The 20,635-nt window shown below is 35.0% G+C and overlaps 1 protein-coding gene across 2 annotated transcripts in view; it reads left to right on the forward strand.

Annotated features, from left to right (window-relative positions):
* Positions 1-9,297: 9,297 nt before the first annotated feature.
* LOC134248293 (uncharacterized) overlaps positions 9,298-20,635 on the forward strand; it is a 43,643-nt gene continuing 32,305 nt past the window's right edge. For both annotated transcript variants that reach the window (XM_062730704.1, XM_062730703.1), the window contains exon 1: positions 9,298-9,602. In XM_062730704.1, coding sequence (XP_062586688.1) covers positions 9,467-9,602 — 136 coding nt within the window. In that variant the 5' untranslated portion in view covers positions 9,298-9,466. The remainder of the gene's footprint in view (positions 9,603-20,635) is intronic.

The following is a 20,635-nucleotide window of genomic DNA, read 5'->3' on the forward strand; positions in this document are numbered from 1 at the left end:
CATGATGATCTTTGCTATTTAAATGCAATAGAAATCATTTTTAATGTTTCGTTTTATCTCTAACAAATCAGTTCTAGCTGACTTGAATCTGAATGCATGAAGATGTTTCTATACTTCTTGTGAGATCTTTCAGATAACAATGTTCAACTCCCATGAGTACTTTCAGTACTTTGATTAGCTCTACTGGTCAGAGACCAGAAGAGCTTATGCGATAGTAATGGGTCCGTCATCCGTCTGTCTAGCTGTCTGTCTGTCTGTCCATCTGTCTGTCTGCAAACAATTTCTCAAAATGTAACTTCTCCTACTGTCTGATTTCAATATAACTTGGCACACAAGTAGACTACACTAACATGACTAAGGTACATAAATCTTTGTATCGGTTTTTGAATTTGATAAACAGTGTTGACGTGGTTCTAAAAATAGAAATTTCTGTGAAATTCTTTCAAAATGCTACTCCTCCTACAGTTTTGGTCTGATTTCAATATAACTTGGCACACAAGTTGACTACACTAAGGTACATAATTCTGTGTATCGGATTTTGATGATTGGTGTTGACGTGGTTCTAAAAATAGAAATTTCTGTGAAATTCTTTCAAAATACTTACTCCTCCTACAGTTTTGGTCTGATTTCAATATAACTTGGCACACAAGTAGACTACACTAAGAAACATAATTCTGTGTAACGGTTTTTGATTTAGATGTACGGTGTTGCTGTGGTTAGGCCCCCCCCAAAAAAAGTCTTGTTTCCTGCTACCCGACCAACCCTATTTTTGGGGGCCGACCCTAAAGTTTTTTTTTTCGATTCGAAATAAAAATCGAAATATTTCCGGAATTTGTCGTTCTGTCACCGTTTTCAGTTCCCCTGTTATAAATACAAAACAAAATGGCGGCGGCCTTTGGAAGAGGCCAGCCTCATGTGCTCTCTTATTTTGGAACGGTGTCGCTACAAGGACACAAAAACAAGCGTAATAACAACCTTTTCGAGTACTACCACTTTAAATGATATCTTTGCTAGTGATCGATTGTCAGTTGTTAGAAGCTCTTTGATGCTACTCATCGATTATAAAATAAATGTCGCCGACATCGCTAACAAAAAATGAAATTGTCATACTTTAATTTTAATACCAAATCCAATGCAAAGAGCATAAAAGTAGTGATGAATGTTGAAAACATGGAAGGATCCCGTGTCTTGTAGATACTTTTACCGCCATGATTAAATATGGGGTTAGACTAATACCAGGAAACGGTAATATTGCAAGTAAAGTAGTTGTGCAACGATACGACTACCCCATGATACGATACGTATCACCGGTATTCAGTTCACGGTTCGATACGTATTGCGATACATGATATGGGTACAGTCCACTAATTTTTTTCCCATAGGCGACAATGTTAACATTTCTTCTCATAGCGATGTCCCTAATTTTCGTTCGGTAGTGAGTGACCCCTCAAATCAAAGCACATCAACTTGTCTTTCCTTGGTTAAAATCTCGAGTTGGCATGTCAGATTCGTTTTCCGGCAAAATGCGTCTGTCTGCGGGAACCTCTAAAAATGAAAGTGAAAGTAGGGGAATTTCAGAATTCTCGCTGGCGTTATAATACACAAAATAATTCGGCTGATCTTCTTGATAAATTACATTTTCAAAGCTTTTTTGGTAGGAAAGATGCTCTTTATCAACAAGTGTGAGGCTCAGTTCAGTACACCTGCCCAATTTTTTTTATGCAAGTCTGCAATTTAAGGAACTTGTAATTTTTTCTGCACTACTTTCTTCTCCTACCGATTCTAAAAATAATTAGTGGGATGTACCCATATATTGGGTTAAAAAGTCAGACGGTTGTCATCATATGCTTAAAACTCAAAAGTTTTATCAAATGCTCATTACGCTTACACTAGGAAAGTGATAACATCCTTCGGCCCCTTAAATATGAGACTGGAAACAAGTTTATTTGCCGTTTCTGCAGTTTCATTGACCTCATGTTTTGGGCGGAAGCCATTTTGAAATTGTAAATGACGAACCAAAACGGACGAATCGGATACAGTCCCTGAAACGTTCTACTTTCCCATTTTTCCATTCGCTCACCGTTCGTTCAGCGTTCGTTCACCGTTCGCTCAGCGTGCTTTCACCGTTCGCTCTTCGTTCACAGTATTGCGTTCACCGTTCACCGTGCGCTCGTGTTCACCGTTCACAAAACGTTCACCGTTCGCTCTTCGTTCTGTTTACTTTGCGTTCACCTTGCGTTCACCGTTCACTTATCGTTCAGTCTTCATTGTCATTCGGAACTCCGAAGTGAAAGGACTTATCATTTTGATGGTAAGGATTTACATGTTTTTTAGTTAAGTAACTTAGATATCGTGTTTGAAGAATAATTATTTCATTGCAAAAATTATCTATGATATTTATATTTCTATAATTATAACTCAGCTGTTACTTATTTCATGAATTTTCCCTGGAAAATAATTAATACATTAAGTACCTACATGTATGTAGAACAATGCTAAAATATTAACTTCAAAAAAGGGCAATGTACAAATGCTTCACGCACGGCATCAATTTGATGTAATTTTAAAGAGGACAAATTATTAATGGATGTATAATAATTAATCAAAGTCTTTTTAAGGACAAGAATACATAAAAATAATTATTTCTTCAGTAACACGTATTTAAACTACATGTAGGTTTGAGAATTATGAACGGTACTGCAAATATTCAGTTAATTAAAGATCTTTAGAGATAATTAAATTGATGGTGTGGTTTTAAATTTTATAAAAGACCAACTGTTTAAAATAGTCTATTATTAGAGAAGGAAAATTCCTTCCTTCACCGTACCTAAACTTATGTTTAAAAATACTTGTTTTGCCATTCAGTATAATTAAGACACCCCCCCCCCCCCCTCCGGTGCCATTTCCCCGAAATAAAATTCTTATTGAGTTTTTACAGTATATTTTTAATTAATATTTAATTTTTATTGTAACACATGAAATTCGTTTTAAAACCAACATCAAAGAGTCATTAAACAATAGTATTTTAGTATAAACTTGTGCCGACAGTAGTATTTTAAATTGGCAGGGAATATGTTTCATATTCAATTTAAAACTTAATCCTTCCAAGTATATATTCGAATTATTTTTTTTCTGCAGGAATGCAAAAATCAGATCTAGAAATGATAGGGAAAAATATTAAAATTTCTTGGAATACTAAGTGACTCTTTGCCTTCGGCATGTTCGGTGAAACGGGATTTCCACACCCCCACTGTGTCAAATTATTTTGATTGACAGCACAAGCACGCTACTACAAATGTAGCATGGACTTCCTGTGAACTGTGTGAACTTGATGATGGAAAATAAAAGCCAATGATTACTTTCAAATGGATTTGTTAATCTAAAAAAAAGAACCTTTATTGCTTGGAATATTTAGGAAAAATAATAAGAATTTTTATTTGATACAACATATATCTGAGTATCGAGGGGGTTATCTCTCTCTCTCTTACTCTCTCTCTCTCTCTCTCGTACATATCTCTGTTCAATAAAAATTATGACAACACATTACTTATTTAGTTTATTTAATTTAATCTACACATGTATTACAAATAATTTGAATGCCTCTTTCCAATATCTTGACCGAGTATAATCACGGCTGGGAAATGTATACAGATACATGAAGAAGTTAGCTAAAATAATCGTCATAAAAGAATAAAAAGGCACATAAATATAGAATATTTTGCAGTAGAATTTAAATGAAACGAGAATTTTTATGGAGTACGATAACAGTCAAAGTCAACAGATAATTGTGAATTTTAAAAAAAATCCGTTATTTTACTCAGAATAGCTTTGGCGCGGAAATACATGTACGGTTGTAATTAATTCAATCTATAAGTAGTAGTTTTATCTTCAGAAGTCCACATTATTTTACAAGTGAAAAGAATAAGCATAACTATTTACTATATAAGTAGATTAATTTATTTTTTAACTACACGCGGTAACAAATACACGTTTGACCGCGATTAAAATCATGTTCGATCTTAAAATATCGATTTAAACATAGGTATGTGCAGAAAAAAATGTTTTTATTTAATTATTTATAAATTGATTAATTGATTTCTTTCTTTCTTTATTTATTTATCTATTGTTTATCTCAGTAGTAGTTTCATCTTCTAAAGTCCACATTATTTTATTAGTTTAAAGAATAAGCATAATTATTTACTATATAAAATTAATTTATTTTTTAACTACACACGGTAACAATTACACGTTTGACGGCGATTAAAATCATGTTATTAAAATATCGATTTAAACAAACGTTTGTGCAGAATTTTATTTTTATTATTTATTAATTTATTTATCTATTTATTTCTCTTTTATTTATCTATTGTTTATTTATATTTATTTATGACATTTGAATTATAGAATAAAAGAACAATTTCAATGCAAGGAAAAGACCAAAGGCATTCTGAATAAATCGTTCATCTTGCGTTCACCGTTCGTTCACCGTTCACTTTGCGCTCGCGTTCGCGCTCCATTCGCGTTCTGCGTTCACTCACCGTTCACCAAGTTGCGTTCACCGTTCGCACATCGTTCACTCACCGTTCGCTCTGCGTTCATTCACCGTTCGTTCAGCGTTCGTTCACCGTTCAGGTGGGAAAGTAGAACGTTTCAGGGACTGTAATTACGGACCGATTGAACCGAACCATGGTATGTTTCATGTATCATGAACCGAACCGTGGAAAAATAAATCGTGGTATACCGACAAATGGTTTATCGTTGCACTCTTAAAGTAAAGGAAAACATAATTAGTCATCGTTCACTCACCGTTCGCTCTGCGTTCATTCACCGTTCGTTCAGCGTTCGTTCACCGTTCAGGTGGGAAAGTAGAACGTTTCAGGGACTGTAATTACGGACCGATTGAACCGAACCATGGTATGTTTCATGTATCATGAACCGAACCGTGGAAAAATAAATCGCGGTATACCGACAAATGGTTTATCGTTGCACTCTTAAAGTAAAGGAAAACATAATTAGTCTAGTCAATCTTTAAACGCAATTATCACCATAAATACATGTCTAACTTCTGGATAATTACTTTTACAACTAGTTGCAATTTTAACTAACTAAAACTAATTTTAAGAAATAAATACATACATATATTAAATGAAAGGTGGGACTAATATCAGTAAAATACCCATTGCATGGACTTTATTAAAAAAATTAATTCCCATTCTGTTTCAATAGTCCTATATTGTTTAATGTAAACAAAATACTATTTTCCACTTTTTAAAAAAGAAATTTCAATAAACATTTGTTCTTGATTTAGTTCCTGTTCAGTAAAATATTTCACTTAAATTACAAATGTACATGTATTCAGATTCATCATCTTTGTTTGTTTGTTTTTTTTTTTTTGTTTTAGATTTCAAATAGTTAACAACGATAAAATTAACCTGCTCAGAAATCAAATACATGTACAGTGTAATCTAACAAAGTTCATGGTTTCTGTAACACATATGGTCCTAATCACTGAGTTTTTAAAGGAATGACAGGGATCGACACTAACTTTAAAACCATAGTTGTCAGCAGGGCTAGCCATTTCTAATTTCAACTAGCCCTGTTCATGTATTAGTTGTCCAGCAGCCGAAGGCTGGTGGCGGAGTCGCGAAGCGACAAGGGGGGTAGGTGCAGGAGGGGGTTTCCCCCTCCTGCCGGTGGGGGTACAGGGGGTCTCCCCCGGGAAATTTTTAAAATAGAGATGCAAAATCCGGCATTCTTGCTGTATTTTGGGTAAAAATCAGGGACATAGTATCAGAGGGGCCTGGCCCCCCCCCCCACTTTTTTCCCCAACATAACCTTTACTATAGTAAATGTTCATTGATAGGATGATTACCCCCCCCCCCCCCCCCCCCCCCCCCACTTATAACCATAGTATAGTGATAGCAAGGATTGTAAGGAAAAAATTGGAAGTGATAGTAAGTTTGCTTTGAAAAAGTTGGCAACTACTCCCCCCACCCCCCACCCCCACGAAATAGGATTTTCCAGTTTGGGCAGCTTTTAAAGTTTCGCGCTTTTTTTTTTTTTTTTTTTTTTTTTGCTTGTCAACTTTTTCAGGTAAGTAAAAAAAAATTTCTCAGGTTGGCCCCCCCCCCCCCCACTTTCAAAAACGATGCTACGTGCCTGAAAATTATATGTCACTTTATGATTGTACCTAAGACTTTTAACTGTTGAAAAAGTCTACATTTATAATCATTTAGGGTATTTCGAATCACCTTTAAAGTTTACATTTTGACATACAAAAATAATAATTACGATGATAAAACATGTTTAAAATATTTTTAATAATTATTAGGTACTTTGTGTTTAATTGATGATTAATTTTGTTGCTCTGAGTGAGTATTTGGTAAACTTCTTTTAGTAGTAGCCCTGCAGGGCAAGTTTAAAGGCATGTTTAGTAGCCCGACCTCAATATTCAGTTGTCCCGGGCCAGCGGGCTACCGTTAGTGTCGAACCCTGAATGATTGTTTGATTATCTACTTGACAAATACCTTCATGTTCCATAACTGAAAAAAAATTCTGAGAAAACTAAAAGAGCTTTCTACACAGTGTACTGTATATTATAAAATACCACTTGAGTTGTGCATCAAGATATAAAATTTAATTGTAAAAGATTATATTGAGTGACTTGTGATATGTTTAATTTGATCATGTATTCAGTTCATATCCAAAAAATGCCGTCGGAAAAAAAAAAAAAATAAATAAAAAAATAAAATAATTTTCCTACCTACCTACCCTATTTTTTTTAGGCTGGTAGCAGGAAACAAGACTATTATTTTTTTTGGCCTTACTGAAAATAGAAATTTCTGTGAAATTCTTTCAAAATGCTAGACCTCCTAAAGTTTTGGTCTGATTTCAATATAACTTGGCACACAAATAGACTACACTTAGGTACATAATTCTGTGTATCAGTTTTTCACTTTTATGAACGATGTTGCCACGGTTACTAAAAATAGAAATTTCTGTTAATTACTCTCAAAATGCTACTCGAAATACAGTTTTACTCTGATTATAATATAATGGCATGCAAGTAGACTACACTAAGGACATAAAGAGACTTAATCAAGGATCATTATTCTATTTATTGCTGTTGAAAAGTTTCAATTCCCAACTGCTTAAGTACTTTTCTCTTCCTTTGTTATAAGTACAAATCAGTAGAGCTTCAGTCTCGACAGAGACTTCTGGTTGCTTTTAGTTTTACATTGCCAGAGCTCAGGTGAGCGATGTGGCCCTTGGGCCTCTTGTTGAATTAGTATTTAAGTATTGTGGATAATGATATCAGAAATGGCGTATGCCTATTAACAAGTCATGTTCAGCTTTAAAAATTAGCATATAATCAAACTGAATTGCTCTCTGATGCGCCATAACGTCATCAAACGTTACTATTTTCGTGTGTTGTGTATACCACTTTTCCATTTTGAATGCTCTGGAAACTGCCAACAATTAATAAAATACCTTGAAATCTTTAAAAAGATGAAAAAATTGATTGTGGAATCGAATCAGGCTAATTTTTATCCAAATTTTTATATTTTTTAAAATTTTATTCAGAATTATTACCTATGTATTCTTTGATATAATCTTGATTTTTTTACCATGGCAATGCGCCGTAGGACTGTACCCTGTTAATATTCCAGCATAATAAAATCTTTATTTTTGTCTATATCATGTATAGCTGCAGAACTGTATCTCTCTGCTTGAGAAAATTCGGACAGATAAAGCAGAGAGCTACAGTTCCAAGCGTTGTAAAAACCTTCGATTTACGCCGACGATTTTTTGTCGCTACTTTAGGTATTTATTTCGTGTAGTTTAAGCTTTCTATGGCTTTAAGAATGGTAACCTATAAATAATTCATATATTTAACTCGTATACTTGATACTTTGTTAACCTTTTAACGGTCCGAAAGAGTCCTGTATACAGTTTTGTAATGTCAGTTTAAAAGAGTTCCATTTCGACGTCCGTAACCACAAACAGCCATTTGTTAGCGTTGAGAGGTAAGTAAATGATCAGGAATTGAAGTTGAATGTACGATTAATTATTAAATACCATTTAAAATTATTTTTAAAACTGGGGAAAGTATAAAATACACGAAAAAATACCCATAATGAGCGACAAAAAATCGTCGGCGTAAATCGAAGGTTTTTACAACGCTTGGATCTGTAGCTCTCTGCTTTATCTGTCCGAATTTTCTCAAGCAGAGAGCTACAGTTCTGCAGCTATATCATGTAGATATTATCAAAAAAAATTATGATGCACTTAAATATGATAGATAAACATTTACCATGTTTACTGAAAATTTCAGCTAAGTGCGCTGATTACTTTTCAAGCAAAACACTTTGTCCTTGATTTTACCGGACAACCCTCTTATTACAGTAATAATGTAACAGTGGACCTTCAGATATGACGCTTCAGTATCTGGACAATTATTCATGGGAACAGAATTTTTTTATGTTATTTTGTCTTGTTTAACTGTTGATTCAGGTTAATCCGGTTGCTTCACATTTTTGGACAAATTGGCAAGAAACCAAGGCATCCGGATAAACGAGGCTCCACTATACTCACATTTAAATACAATGTGTTAAAAGGCAAATGTCATTTCAATCTATTTACAGGTTAAAAATACCAATTCCAGACCTGTTTACTCTTATGATTTCGCTGTATTTTGTACGGATTTTTAGTTTAGAATAAGTCTCATGTTTTACAATCATGAATTAAAAATACAAAATCGGAAATACGTTTGTTTGGAGTTTAGCAGTTAGTTTTTGTTATAATCTGTCTTAGTTTAACACTTTTTATTTTTAATTGCTAATTAAGAGAAAGAATTAAACATATACTGTAAATGATGTCGGGTTGCCATAACTATGTGGTACCGTATAAGTGGAAATTTTAGCGAGACGCAAATTTAGCGATTTGTCATTAAAAACTGGTAATTTATTTTTGGCAAGGGTTTATTTTAGCGATTTTAAAATGCACATTAAAGAAGCTATTACAAATAAAACGCAATTAATTTTTAGCGATATTTAGTGACATCAGAACACTCGCTAATAATGGCAAAATTAAATCCTCGCTAAAAATTCGACTTATACGGTATTATAAAATGACATAGACCATGTTGGTAAACCATGTTTTTGTAATCAGAAAAGCGGTTGTTATCTTTTAAGATATGTTAATTCGATGGAAAGTGAAATCTTACCGGCAAATGCAAAATCTCAAGGACAAATCTTATAAAAAATACAGAAAGACAAAGGTATGGGTAAACAGGTCTGCAATTCTAAAATTGATGAGCCTTGTACTTTTGTTTACATGAATTGTTACTTTACAGAGCGAGGCTACACATGTTAGTCAAGGATCGATTAAAGATACAGAGTTTTGTGAAGCTTCAAAACTCACAAGAACAGTAGTAGACAATTGTCCAAAGAATTATGCAGGAGTAATGGAAGCTGCAAACAGGAAGAACTGCTCAGCCATTAAAAGTACTTGTTTAGGGAGGTTAGAGTACCACTGTGTTATTAATCCTTGGGGAAATCTTACTGTGGAAGTGTGTGCTCCTGCCACACAAATTCTTGCAGGTATTTAATGAATTTTAGTCCAGCTTATATTGTTTGCAATTTTAAGTGTCACACTTCATCTATATATCGATAAAAACAGCTTGTTTTCCTTGACCATTCATTTGTTCTTTCCTTCATTAGCTCTACTGGTCGAAGATCAGAAGAGCTTATGCGATAGTAAGGTAGTTGTCGCCCATCCTTCTAGGTATTAAAGTTCACATTATTTAATTATCAGTTTATGTGGTTACTGAATATCAGGTTCAAAGAAAAGTATTATCAGTCAGGGGCATGAGGGAAACAAGTTTTTAAAGAAAAAAAAATTTGTTTAGGTTTACTTTCCTTATTTACTACTAAACAGATATATAACCCATTTGAGTTAAATCTTAAAAAATAGAATGCCTATCAGATTTGCCAATTAAGCATCAATATTTTGAGGTTGTTGCTGATTTAAGATGATGTAAGGCTGAGAAAGTTGTAACTTTATGTACTTCTTTTAATTGACTCAACAGACATAACATTTCAGAGGTCAATTAGACAATTACACAACTTCCTCTAATGTTGCCAAAATTGAGACTAATTTTCCTAAAATCTTTGGAAATTACTGTACAATCTCTTCTGTAACAGGGGTTGTTGACATACAAAACACCTGCGGGTTCATTTACATTGGTTTATTCAGGGAGTCATCATATTATGAAATTATAGCCGTGAAAATACAATACATATTCAATCACAATATATAACAATAGTAATTTCACATTATAACAACTCATGAAACATCAATACATAGCATTTGAGGAATTCACAAGTTATTCCCCTTGAACCAGAGTTTTTAGCTCACCTGAGCCGAAGGCTCAAGTGAGCTTTTCTGATCACATTTTGTCCGTCGTCCGTCCGTCCGTCTGTCTGTCTGTCTTTTTTACATTTTCGACTTTTTTTCAAGAACCACTGGGCCAATTTTGACCAAACTTGGTACAAAGCATCATTTGGTGAAGGGGAATTTAAATTCTTAAAATGAAGGGACATATCCCCTCGCAAGGGGAGATAATCAAGAAAAGACAAAAATAGGGTTGGGTCATTAAAAAATCTTCTTCTCAAGAACCACTGGGCCAGTTAAGCTGAAACGTATGTGGAAGCATCCTGGGGTAGTGTATATTCTAAATTGTTCAAATCATGACCCCAGGGGGAAGGGCGGGGCCACAATGGGGAATCAAAGTTTTATATATAAATATATAGGAAAAATCTTTGAAAATCTTCTTCTCAAGAACCACTGGGCCAGAAAAGCTGAAACTTATGTGGAAGCATCCTGGTATAGTGTAGATTCTAAATTGTTCACATCATGACACCCGGGGGAAGGGCGGGGCCACAATTGGGAATCAAAGTTTTACATAGAAATATATAGGAAAAATCTTTGAAAATCTTCTTCTCAAGAACCACTGGGCCAGACAAGCTGAAACTTATGTGGAGGCATCCTGGTATAATTATGGCCCCGCAAGGATTTGCGGGTGCCCTATAGTAGTCACTCTGTCTGTCCGTCTGTCTGTCTGTCCGTCTGTCACTCTTCCGTCCACAAATTTTCTGTTTTTTTCTAATAACTTTTTTTATGGTTGCCCAATCAAGTTCAAATTTGGTATGGTAGTTCAGTAGGCAGAAATACATATTTCAATGCTAAGTTTGGTTCGCTATGTCTTCTGGTTTGGAGCTGGGGTGGTGGGGTAGATTCCTTAACTATGCATAAGAATGAACGGGCAACTTTTTTTATGGTTGCCCAATCAAGTACAAATTTGGTATGGTAGTTCATTAGGCAGAAATACACATTTTGATGCTAAGATTGGCTCTCTATGTCCCCTGGTTTGGAGCTGGGGTGGTGGGGTAGATTCCTTAACTTTATATAAGAATGCATTGGCAAAGAGAGATAATTGCTGAAGATGTTCTCATTGTAAACTGAATGCTGCTAGGAGTCCCTTGGGATTAATAAGCTTTCCTCCTGAAGAAAATCCAGAGCATTATCTTTATCTGTCACATTGAGATTTAAATTACCACCTCTGTCTGCAAATGAAGTTTGTTTTGAAGTTAAATCAATTTGGAATGCTATGAACACTCTGTAATGTGGATTTAAATATAAATTTTTATGATTTATTTTTGTTTGATAGTTATGATTTCATTGAATTCTAAAAAAAAGAAATAGATTAAAGAAGTTTATTTGATTTACTTTTTATTTCACTTTTTTTCATTTTTTTTAATATATTAATTCAAGAATATTATTAATTTTTAATGTAGTTGTATAAAAACCCCATTCTATCATTAATACTGAAAAAGTTCTTATTTTAAATTTAGAAGAAAATGATGAGAGAGGTACAATTAATCCTTTGGGATTAATTATCTAGCCTGCTGCAGAAAATTTAGTAGGCTTTTCTTTATCTGTCACTTTAAGATTAATTAAAACCTTTGTCTGCAACTGCTGTTTGTTTGAAGTTAAGGTCAAGCCTTCATGATATTTGCATTCATTGAAGACTGGCATTTTATATAACACAAGCTTCATAATTGTTTAAATATACATTCAATGTTAAGTTGTTATTTACTGCCTAATGTAAATACAAGGATATTATTTTCAGGTTTTTGAATATTCAGGAATTATCTTGAAATTTTAAGAATACAGTTGCTGTTGCTTATTCTTCGAACATTTTTTAATCATTCTGTAAGCTGCACCCTTTTAATTCTACCCCATGGCGGGGCCCTTGCTGACTGGTCAGTTTTCTAGTGTTGATTCTAAATTGTTCAAATCATGACCCCAGGGGGAAGGGCGGGGCCACAATGGGGAATCAAAGTTTAATATAGAAATATATATGAAAAATCTTTGAAAATCTTCTTCTCAAGAACCACTGGGCCAGAAAAAGTGAAGCTTATGTGGAAGCATCCTGGGGTAGTGTATATTCTAAATTGTAGGAATCATGACCCCCTGGGGAAGGGCGGCCATTATATATAGGGAATCAAAGTTTTACATAGAAATATATAGGAAAAATCTTTGAAAATCTTCTTCTCAGGAACCACTTGGCCAAAAAAGCTGAAACATATGTGCCCATGGAAGGATCATGGGGTAGTGTAGGTTTCAAAATGTCTAAATTATGATCAGTGGGGTAGGGTGGGGATGCATTATGTATAACAAGGGAGAAAACTGGTAAAGAACAAAATGGTCAAAGCTTCTCAGGTGAGCGATGTGGCCCATGGGCCTCTTGTTATAAAATACTATGAAATACATGTATAACTGATATTAAACATGCATGTAGACAATAGATTCTTTATGTTGACAGTATAATGAATAGAAATTATTATTAAATATCACATTTACAGAACTTTCTCAGAATAAAATAGTAAACCTGTATTGCAAAAATATATAAATTGGTACCTATTTGTGGAACAAAGCTGACTCCTATCTTCTTTAATATGCAGCAGAGTATTTATAAACAGTAAGTAAAAAAAATCTGGACTCTGCAATATAAATTTAATCTCTCACTCCAAAAATCTCGTTCAGTTTATTAATTTCAGAATTTAGAAATTATGAATATTAATGTATTTGATTGTAAGTTATGTATTTTAAAAAGTAAATAATGATACTTACAGTTTCTTTGAAACAGTCAAATATCTTTAAATTAAGAATAATTCACATTCATTTGGCATGTAGCCTCATGCATTGTCAGCTGAAAAGTGTCTTTGTCTGTTGTCCAGAATTTGGAGGTAAATTTTAGACCAATAAAATTGTATTAATGATCATGTACCCTTACACAGGTGTACTAGAAGTAGCATGGGTGGATCTAAAGTTTTACTAATTGTTTATTTTATTTCAAGTTGTAATGATTTATTTAATTAGGGCCCCGCAAGGATTTGCGGGTGCCCTATAGTAATCACTCTGTCTGTCCGTCTGTCACTCTTCCATCCACAAATTTTCTGTTTTTTAGCTCACCTGAGCCAAAGGCTCAAGTGAGCTTTTCTGATCAAATTTTGTCCGGCGTCCGTCCGTCCGTCTAGCTGTCCGTCTGTCTGTAAACTTTTCACATTTTCGACTTCTTCTCAAGAACCACTATCCCAATTTCAACCAAACTTGCCACAAAGTATCCTTGGGTGAAGAGGATTCAAGTTTGTTCAAATGAAGGGCCACACCCTCATTCAAGGGGAGATAATTGGGAATTAATGAAAATTTGGTGGCATATTTTAAAAATCTTCTTCTTAAGAAACACTGTGCCAGGATGGATGAAACCTATGGGGAAACATCCTCAGGTAGTGTAGATTCAAGTTTTTTCAAATCATGACCCCTGGGGGTAGGGCGGGGCCAAAATGGCCAACCAAAGTTTTACATAGAAATAATAAGGAAAATTATTTAAAAATCTTCTGCCCAAGAATGACAAAGCCATAGTTCATCATATTTATATGGAAGCATGTTCAGGTAGTGTAGATTCAAGTTTGTTCAAATCATGACCCCCGGGGTAGGGCGGGGCCAAAATGGACGACCAAAGTTTAACATAGAAATATATAGGAAAATTCTATAAAAATCTTCTTCTCAAGAATGACAAAGCCATAATTCATCATATTTATATGGAAGCATGCTCAAGTATTTTAGATTCAAATTTGTTCAAATCATGACCCCCAGGGGTAGAGCGGAAAATGGCTGACCAAAGTTTTACTTAGATATATATAGGAAACTTCTTTAAATATAATTTTCTAAAAAAATGCAAATCCATGATTGGTCATGGGACTACTTTTGGATTTAAACTTTACAATAAAAAGCCATTTTCTACTTTTTCCTACCCTTAGTGCTCAGGTGAGCGATGTGGCCCATGGGCCTCTTGCTCCTAATAACTTTTTTAATGGTTGCCCAATTAAGATCAAATTTGGTATGGTAGTTCAATAGGCAGAAAGACATATTTTGATGCTAAGTTTGTTTCTCTATGTCCCTTGGTTTGGAGCTGGGTGGTGGGGTAGATTCCTTAACTTTATATAAGAATGCATTGGCAAAGAGAGATAACTGCTAAAGATGTTCCCATTGTAAACTGAATGCTGCTATGAGTCCCTTGGGATTAATTAGCTTTCCTCCTGACGAAAATCCAAAGCATTATCTTTATCTGTCAAATTTAGATGAATTACCACCTCTGTCTGCAAGTGAAGTTTGTTTTGAAATTAAGTCAATTAAGAATGCCATGAACACTCTGAAATGTGGATTTAAATGTAAAAGTTTTTACTTTATTTTTGTTAAAATAGTGATGATCTCATTGAATTCTAAAAACAAGAAATAGATTAAAGAAGATATATTTTTTTATTTTTACTTTTTTTCCCTTTAGGCCATAATAAAAATATTCCTAGATTGTCATCCCCGCCCGCCCCGATTTTATACCCCTGCCTTGATTTTTTTAGCTCACCTGAGCCGAAGGCTCAAGTGAGCTTTTCTGATCACATTTTGTCCGTCCGTCTGTCCGTCCATCTGTCTGTCCGTCTAGCTGTTTGTCTGTCTGTCCGTCTGTAAACTTCAACATTTTCGACTTCTTCTCAAGAACCACTGGACCAATTTTGACCAAACTTGGTACAAAGCATCCTTGGGTGAAAGGGAATTTAAATTATTAAAATTAAGGCACATTTTCCCCTCACAAGGGGAGATAATCAAGAAAAGACAAAAATAGGGTGGGGTCATTAAAAAATCTTCTTCTCAAGAACCACTGGGCCAGAAGAGCTGAAACTCATGTGGAAACATCCTGGGGTAGTGTAGATTTTAAATTTTACAAATCATGACCCCCGTGGGTAGGGCGGGGCCACAATGGGGAATCAAAGTTTTACATAGGAATATATTGGAAAATTCTTTGAAAATCTTCTCCTCAAGAACCACTGGGCCAGAAAAGCTGAAACTTGTGTGGAAGCATCCTGGGGTAGTGTAGATTCTAAATTGTTCAAATCATGACCCCTGGGGGAAGGGCGGGGCTACAGTGGGGAATCAAAGTTTTCCATAGAAATATATAGGAAAAATCTTTGAAAATCTTCTTCTCAAGAACCACTGGGCCAGAAAAGCTGAAACTTATGTGGAAGCAACCTGGTATAGTGTAGATTGTTCAAATCATGACCCCCGGTGGAAGGGCGGGGCCACAATGGGGAATCAAAGTTTTATATAGAAATATATATGAAAAATCTTTGAAAATCTTCTTCTCAAGAACCATTGGGCCAGAAAAGCTGAAACTTCTGTGGAAGCATCCTTGGGTAGTGTATTAATTGTAAATTGTTAAAATCACAACCCCCTGGGGAAGGGTGGGGCCACAATGGGGAATCAAAGTTTAACATCAAAATATAAAGGTAAAAACTTTGAAAATCTTCTTCTCAAGAGCCAGTTACCCACTGGGCCAGAAAAGCTGAAACTTATGTGCACACAGAAGGATCCTTGGGTAGTGTAGATTTCAAAATGTCTAAGTTATGATCGGTGGGGTAGAATGGGGATGCATTATGCATTATGTATTACAAGGGGGAAGGGTAAAAAACAGAATGGTCAAAGCTTCTCAGGTCAGCGATGTGGCCCATGGGCCTCTTGTTTTTATTTCTGTTTTTCTTTGTCTTAATTCTGATTGGGATCGGTATTCATCTACCATTCTACTTTCGTTTTACATCCTGCGAAAGTCGACATGATTTTGACAGCTGAAAAGATGGTAATTGCTGTAATACATGCGTATATATTTTAAACAAGGGTCATTGGTTGAAAAAAGATTGGTGATGATGTGAAGTAAGAGATAATTGAACCTTTACTATGACTTTTATTCCGGTATTGTAGATAAAATTACACCGATTGACCAGATCAATAAAAAATCTGCAAAATTGAAAGAATAAAAAATATAAAATAAAAGCCTCCAGTGAAAATACATGAATTCTTTGAAAATCTTCTTCTCTGCTCCTGGGTATTAAGTAAATAACTAAGTACAAAGTTATGATGAGCAAGAGTGCCTCTACCAAAATTGTGAATTTTATGGCCCCAGGGTCAGGGGTTCTTGTTTTAGGGTGGGGCTCTAATGATTATATAATGAAATGCATGAAATCTTATCCTTTGCTCCTGGTTAATATGCTAATGATCTAGTTACATATTTAAGTCCAGGATTTATTTTATTTTCAGTTTTACAAACCCTCCGCTCAAGGTTTTGAATTTTCAGAAAAAATTTTTTAAAAAATTCTTTCCGATGTCAAATTTGAGTCGGGATCGAGATTTCAAATTTACGAACTCGCACTTCCGGTTTTACCATGAAATGGCGGGTAAATAAAGCTAAATCTGAGAAGATAACTTGGTTTATTGTAAAATTCATCGATAAGAGTGCCATTCAAAACGTTTCACCTGTTCAAAGGACAAATAAAATGCTCATGACTTTGTTGTACAATGACATGCTAGTGAGATAATTATGTATTCGTTTCAAAAGTATCTGTCTGTAAATTATTTTCCTCCCCCAGGTTTTAAACTGCCCGTGGTAGCTATTGCATATTGCCAGCGACATTGTTTAGGTCTCTGTTATAGCTTAAAGTCTAAGCATCATTCTGCAGAAAAGGGTTGCTTATGTATCAGATGTAATGAATAAAACTATGGGAGAAGTTAAGTCCATTTGAGGAATAAATAAACAATAACCTGAAGAAAAAAAAAAATCAACTATTAAAAGGCAAGAATATACAAATATATACAGGCATGTAGTATCATTTGTATCAGCCAGAAAAAATTATTGCACACTTAATTGAAAAAATGTTCACCCTACTCCCCAATACTCCCTGTCTGTTTTATGATAGGAATCAATTATAATTTTAGGCATCAAGTAAATTTTAGAACAATGTCTTCACATTCACCTAACACAAATTAAAAAAATGAAGATATATTGAAAGAATTTTAAAGAATTGATTTTTATGCCCCCCTTCGAAGAAGGGAGGGCATATTGCTTTGCTGCTGTCTGTCGGTCCGTCGGTCTGTCGGTCCGTCGGTCTGTCGGTCCATTCAGTTTCCGTTCATTTTCTTCATAACCGTTGCACATACTGAAATGAAATTTGGTATACAGATATATCACATGAATATCTAGGCCAAGTTCTGTTATGGGTACGATCGCACCATTTTTGACAGAGTTATGCCCCTTGGACTTGGAAAAATTCCATTTATTTGCAGTTTCCGTTCATTTTCTTTGCAACCGTTGCACATACTGAATTCAAATTTGGTATACAGATATATCACATGAATATCTAGGCCAAGTTCTGTTTTAGGTACGATTGCACCATTTTTGATAGAGTTATGCCCCTTGGACTTGGAAAAATTTCAATTATTTGCAGTTTCCGCTCATTTTCTTTGCAACCGTTGCACATACTGAAATCAAATTTGGTATACAGATATATCACATGAATATTTAGGTAAAGTTCTGTTTTGGGTATAATCGCACCATTTTTGACACAGTTATGCCCCTTGGAGTTTAAAAAATTTCAATTATTTGCAGTTTCCGCTCATTTTCTTTGCAACCGTTGCAAATACTGAAATCAAATTTGGTATACAGATATATCACTTGAATATCTAGGTCAAGTTCTGTTTTGGGTATGATCGCACCATTTTTGACAGAGTGATGCCCCTTGGAGTTTGAAAAAATTTCAATTATTTGCAGTTTCCGCTCATTTTCTTTGCAACCATTGCAAATACTGAAATTAAATTTGGTATACAGATATATCACATGAATATCTAGGTCAAGTTCTGTTTTGGGTATGATCGCACCATTTTTGACAGAGTGATGCCCCTTGGAGTTTGAAAAAAATTCAATTATTTGCAGTTTCCGTTCATTTTCTTTGCAACCGTTGCACATACTGAGATGAAATTTAAAATACAGATTAATCAGATGAATATCTAGGTCAAGTTCTGCTTTGGGTACAATCGTGCCATTTTTGATAGAGTTGTGCCCCCTTGGACTTGCAAAAAAATTCCAATTGGGGGGAGGGGGGCATAAGTGTTTTACAAACATCTCTTGTTTAAAATTTATTTTGATCAACATTACAAAATTTATGTAACTGGCCAAAACTGGCAGATGATGAAATAAGCAATTGAATGTTCTACTTTCTTATTTGTAAGCATTATGTGTCCAGCGTTAAGGAGCCTATTAGGATAGCATAAAAAAAAGAATGTACAAATCTTATTAATTGATTTATCAAAATTTTTTTTAATTCCTTCGGGACTTTTTAGCTCACCTGAGCCAAAGGCTCAAGTGAGCTTTTCTGATCACATTCTGTCCGTCGTCCGTCTGTCCAGCTGTCCGTCCGTCTGTCTGTCTGTCCGTCTGTAAACTTTTCACATTTTCGACTTCTTCTCAAGAACCACTGGGCCAATTTTGACCAAAGTTGGTACAAAGCATCCTTGGCTGAAGGGGAATTTAAATTGTTAAAATGAAGGGACATTTTCCCTCGCAAGGGGAGATAATCAAGAAAAGACAAAAATAAGGTGGGGTCATTAAAAAATTTTCTTCTCAAGAACCACTGGGCCAGTAAAGCTGAAACTTATGTGGAAGCATCCTGGGGTGGTGTAGATTCTAAATTGTTCAAATCACGACCCCCGGGGGAAGGGCGGGGCCACAATGGGGAATCAAAATTTTATATAGAAATATATAGGAAAAATCTTTGAAAATCTTCTCAAGAACCACTGGGCCAGAAAAGCTGAAACTTATGTGGACACATGCTGGTATAGTGTAGATTCTAAATTGTTCACATCATGACCCCTTGGGGAAGGGCGGGGCCACAATGGGGAATCAAAGTTTTATATAGAAATATATAGGAAAAATCTTTGAAAATCTTCTCGAAATCACTGGGCCAGAAAAGCTGAAACTTATGTGGAAGCATCCTGGTATAATGTAGATTCTAAATTGTTCAAATAATGACCCCTTGGGGAAGGGCGGAGCCACAATGGGGAATCAAAGTTTTATATAGAAATATATAGGAAAAATCTTTGAAAATCTTCTCGAAATCACTGGGCCAGAAAAGCTGAAACTTATGTGGAAGCATCCTGGTATAATGTAGATTCTAAATTGTTCAAATAATGACCCCTTGGGGAAGGGCGGAGCCACAATGGGGAATCAAAGTTTTATATAGAAATATATAAGAAAAATCTTTGAAAATCTTCTTCTCAAGAACCACTTGGCCAGAAAAAGTGAAGCTTATGTGGAAGCATTCTGGGGTAGTGTTTATTCTAAATTGTAGGAATCATGACCCCCGGGGGAGGGGCGGGGCCATTATAGGGAATCAAAGTTTTACATAGAAATATATAGGAAAAATCTTTGAAAATCTTCTTCTCAAGAACCACTGGGCCAAAAAAGCTGAAACATATGTGCCCATGGAAGGATCATGGGGTAGTGTAGATTTCAAAATGTCTAAATTATGATCAGTGGGGTAGAGTGGGGATGCATTATGTATAACAAGGGGGAAATCTGGTAAAGAACAGAATGGTCAAAGCTTCTCAGGTGAGCGATGTGGCCCATGGGCCTCTTGTTTATTCTCACGTTCATAACTACACTGTAAACCTAAACATATAAAAAATGCTGGCCTTATAATGAAGAAAGGGCCCTCTTTCAAAATAGATAATTTCAGGGCCGCTGGGTCAGGGGTACCAGAGGGGTACTTTGACTAAAAATAAATTAATGCTTTGAAATCTGCCCTTTGATAAGCAATGGTGCCTCTTTCAAAATTTGTGAATTTCATGGCTTTTGGATTTAAACACGAACCAAATACAATCGCTGGAAAGTTGTTACATGATACTCAGGTGACCTATAAGGCCCGTGGGCCTCTTGTTAAGGTAGTTGTATAAAAACCCCATTCTATCATTATAAATACTGAAAAAGTTCTTATAGTAACTTTAGAAGAAAAGGATGAGGGATTAATTATGTAGCCTGCTGCAGAAAATTTAGTTGGCTTATCTTTATCTGTCACTTTAAGATTAATGAAAACCTTTGCAACTGCTGTTTGTTTTGAAGTTTAATAAGGTCAAGTCTTCATGATATTTGTATTCATTGAAGGCAGGCATTTATATAACATAAGCTTCA

This window comes from Saccostrea cucullata, unplaced genomic scaffold, assembly GCF_032062105.1.
Source record: "Saccostrea cucullata isolate Sc308-1 unplaced genomic scaffold, CSIRO_AGI_Scuc_v1 ctg1960, whole genome shotgun sequence".
Classification (NCBI taxonomy): Eukaryota; Metazoa; Mollusca; class Bivalvia; order Ostreida; family Ostreidae; genus Saccostrea; species Saccostrea cuccullata.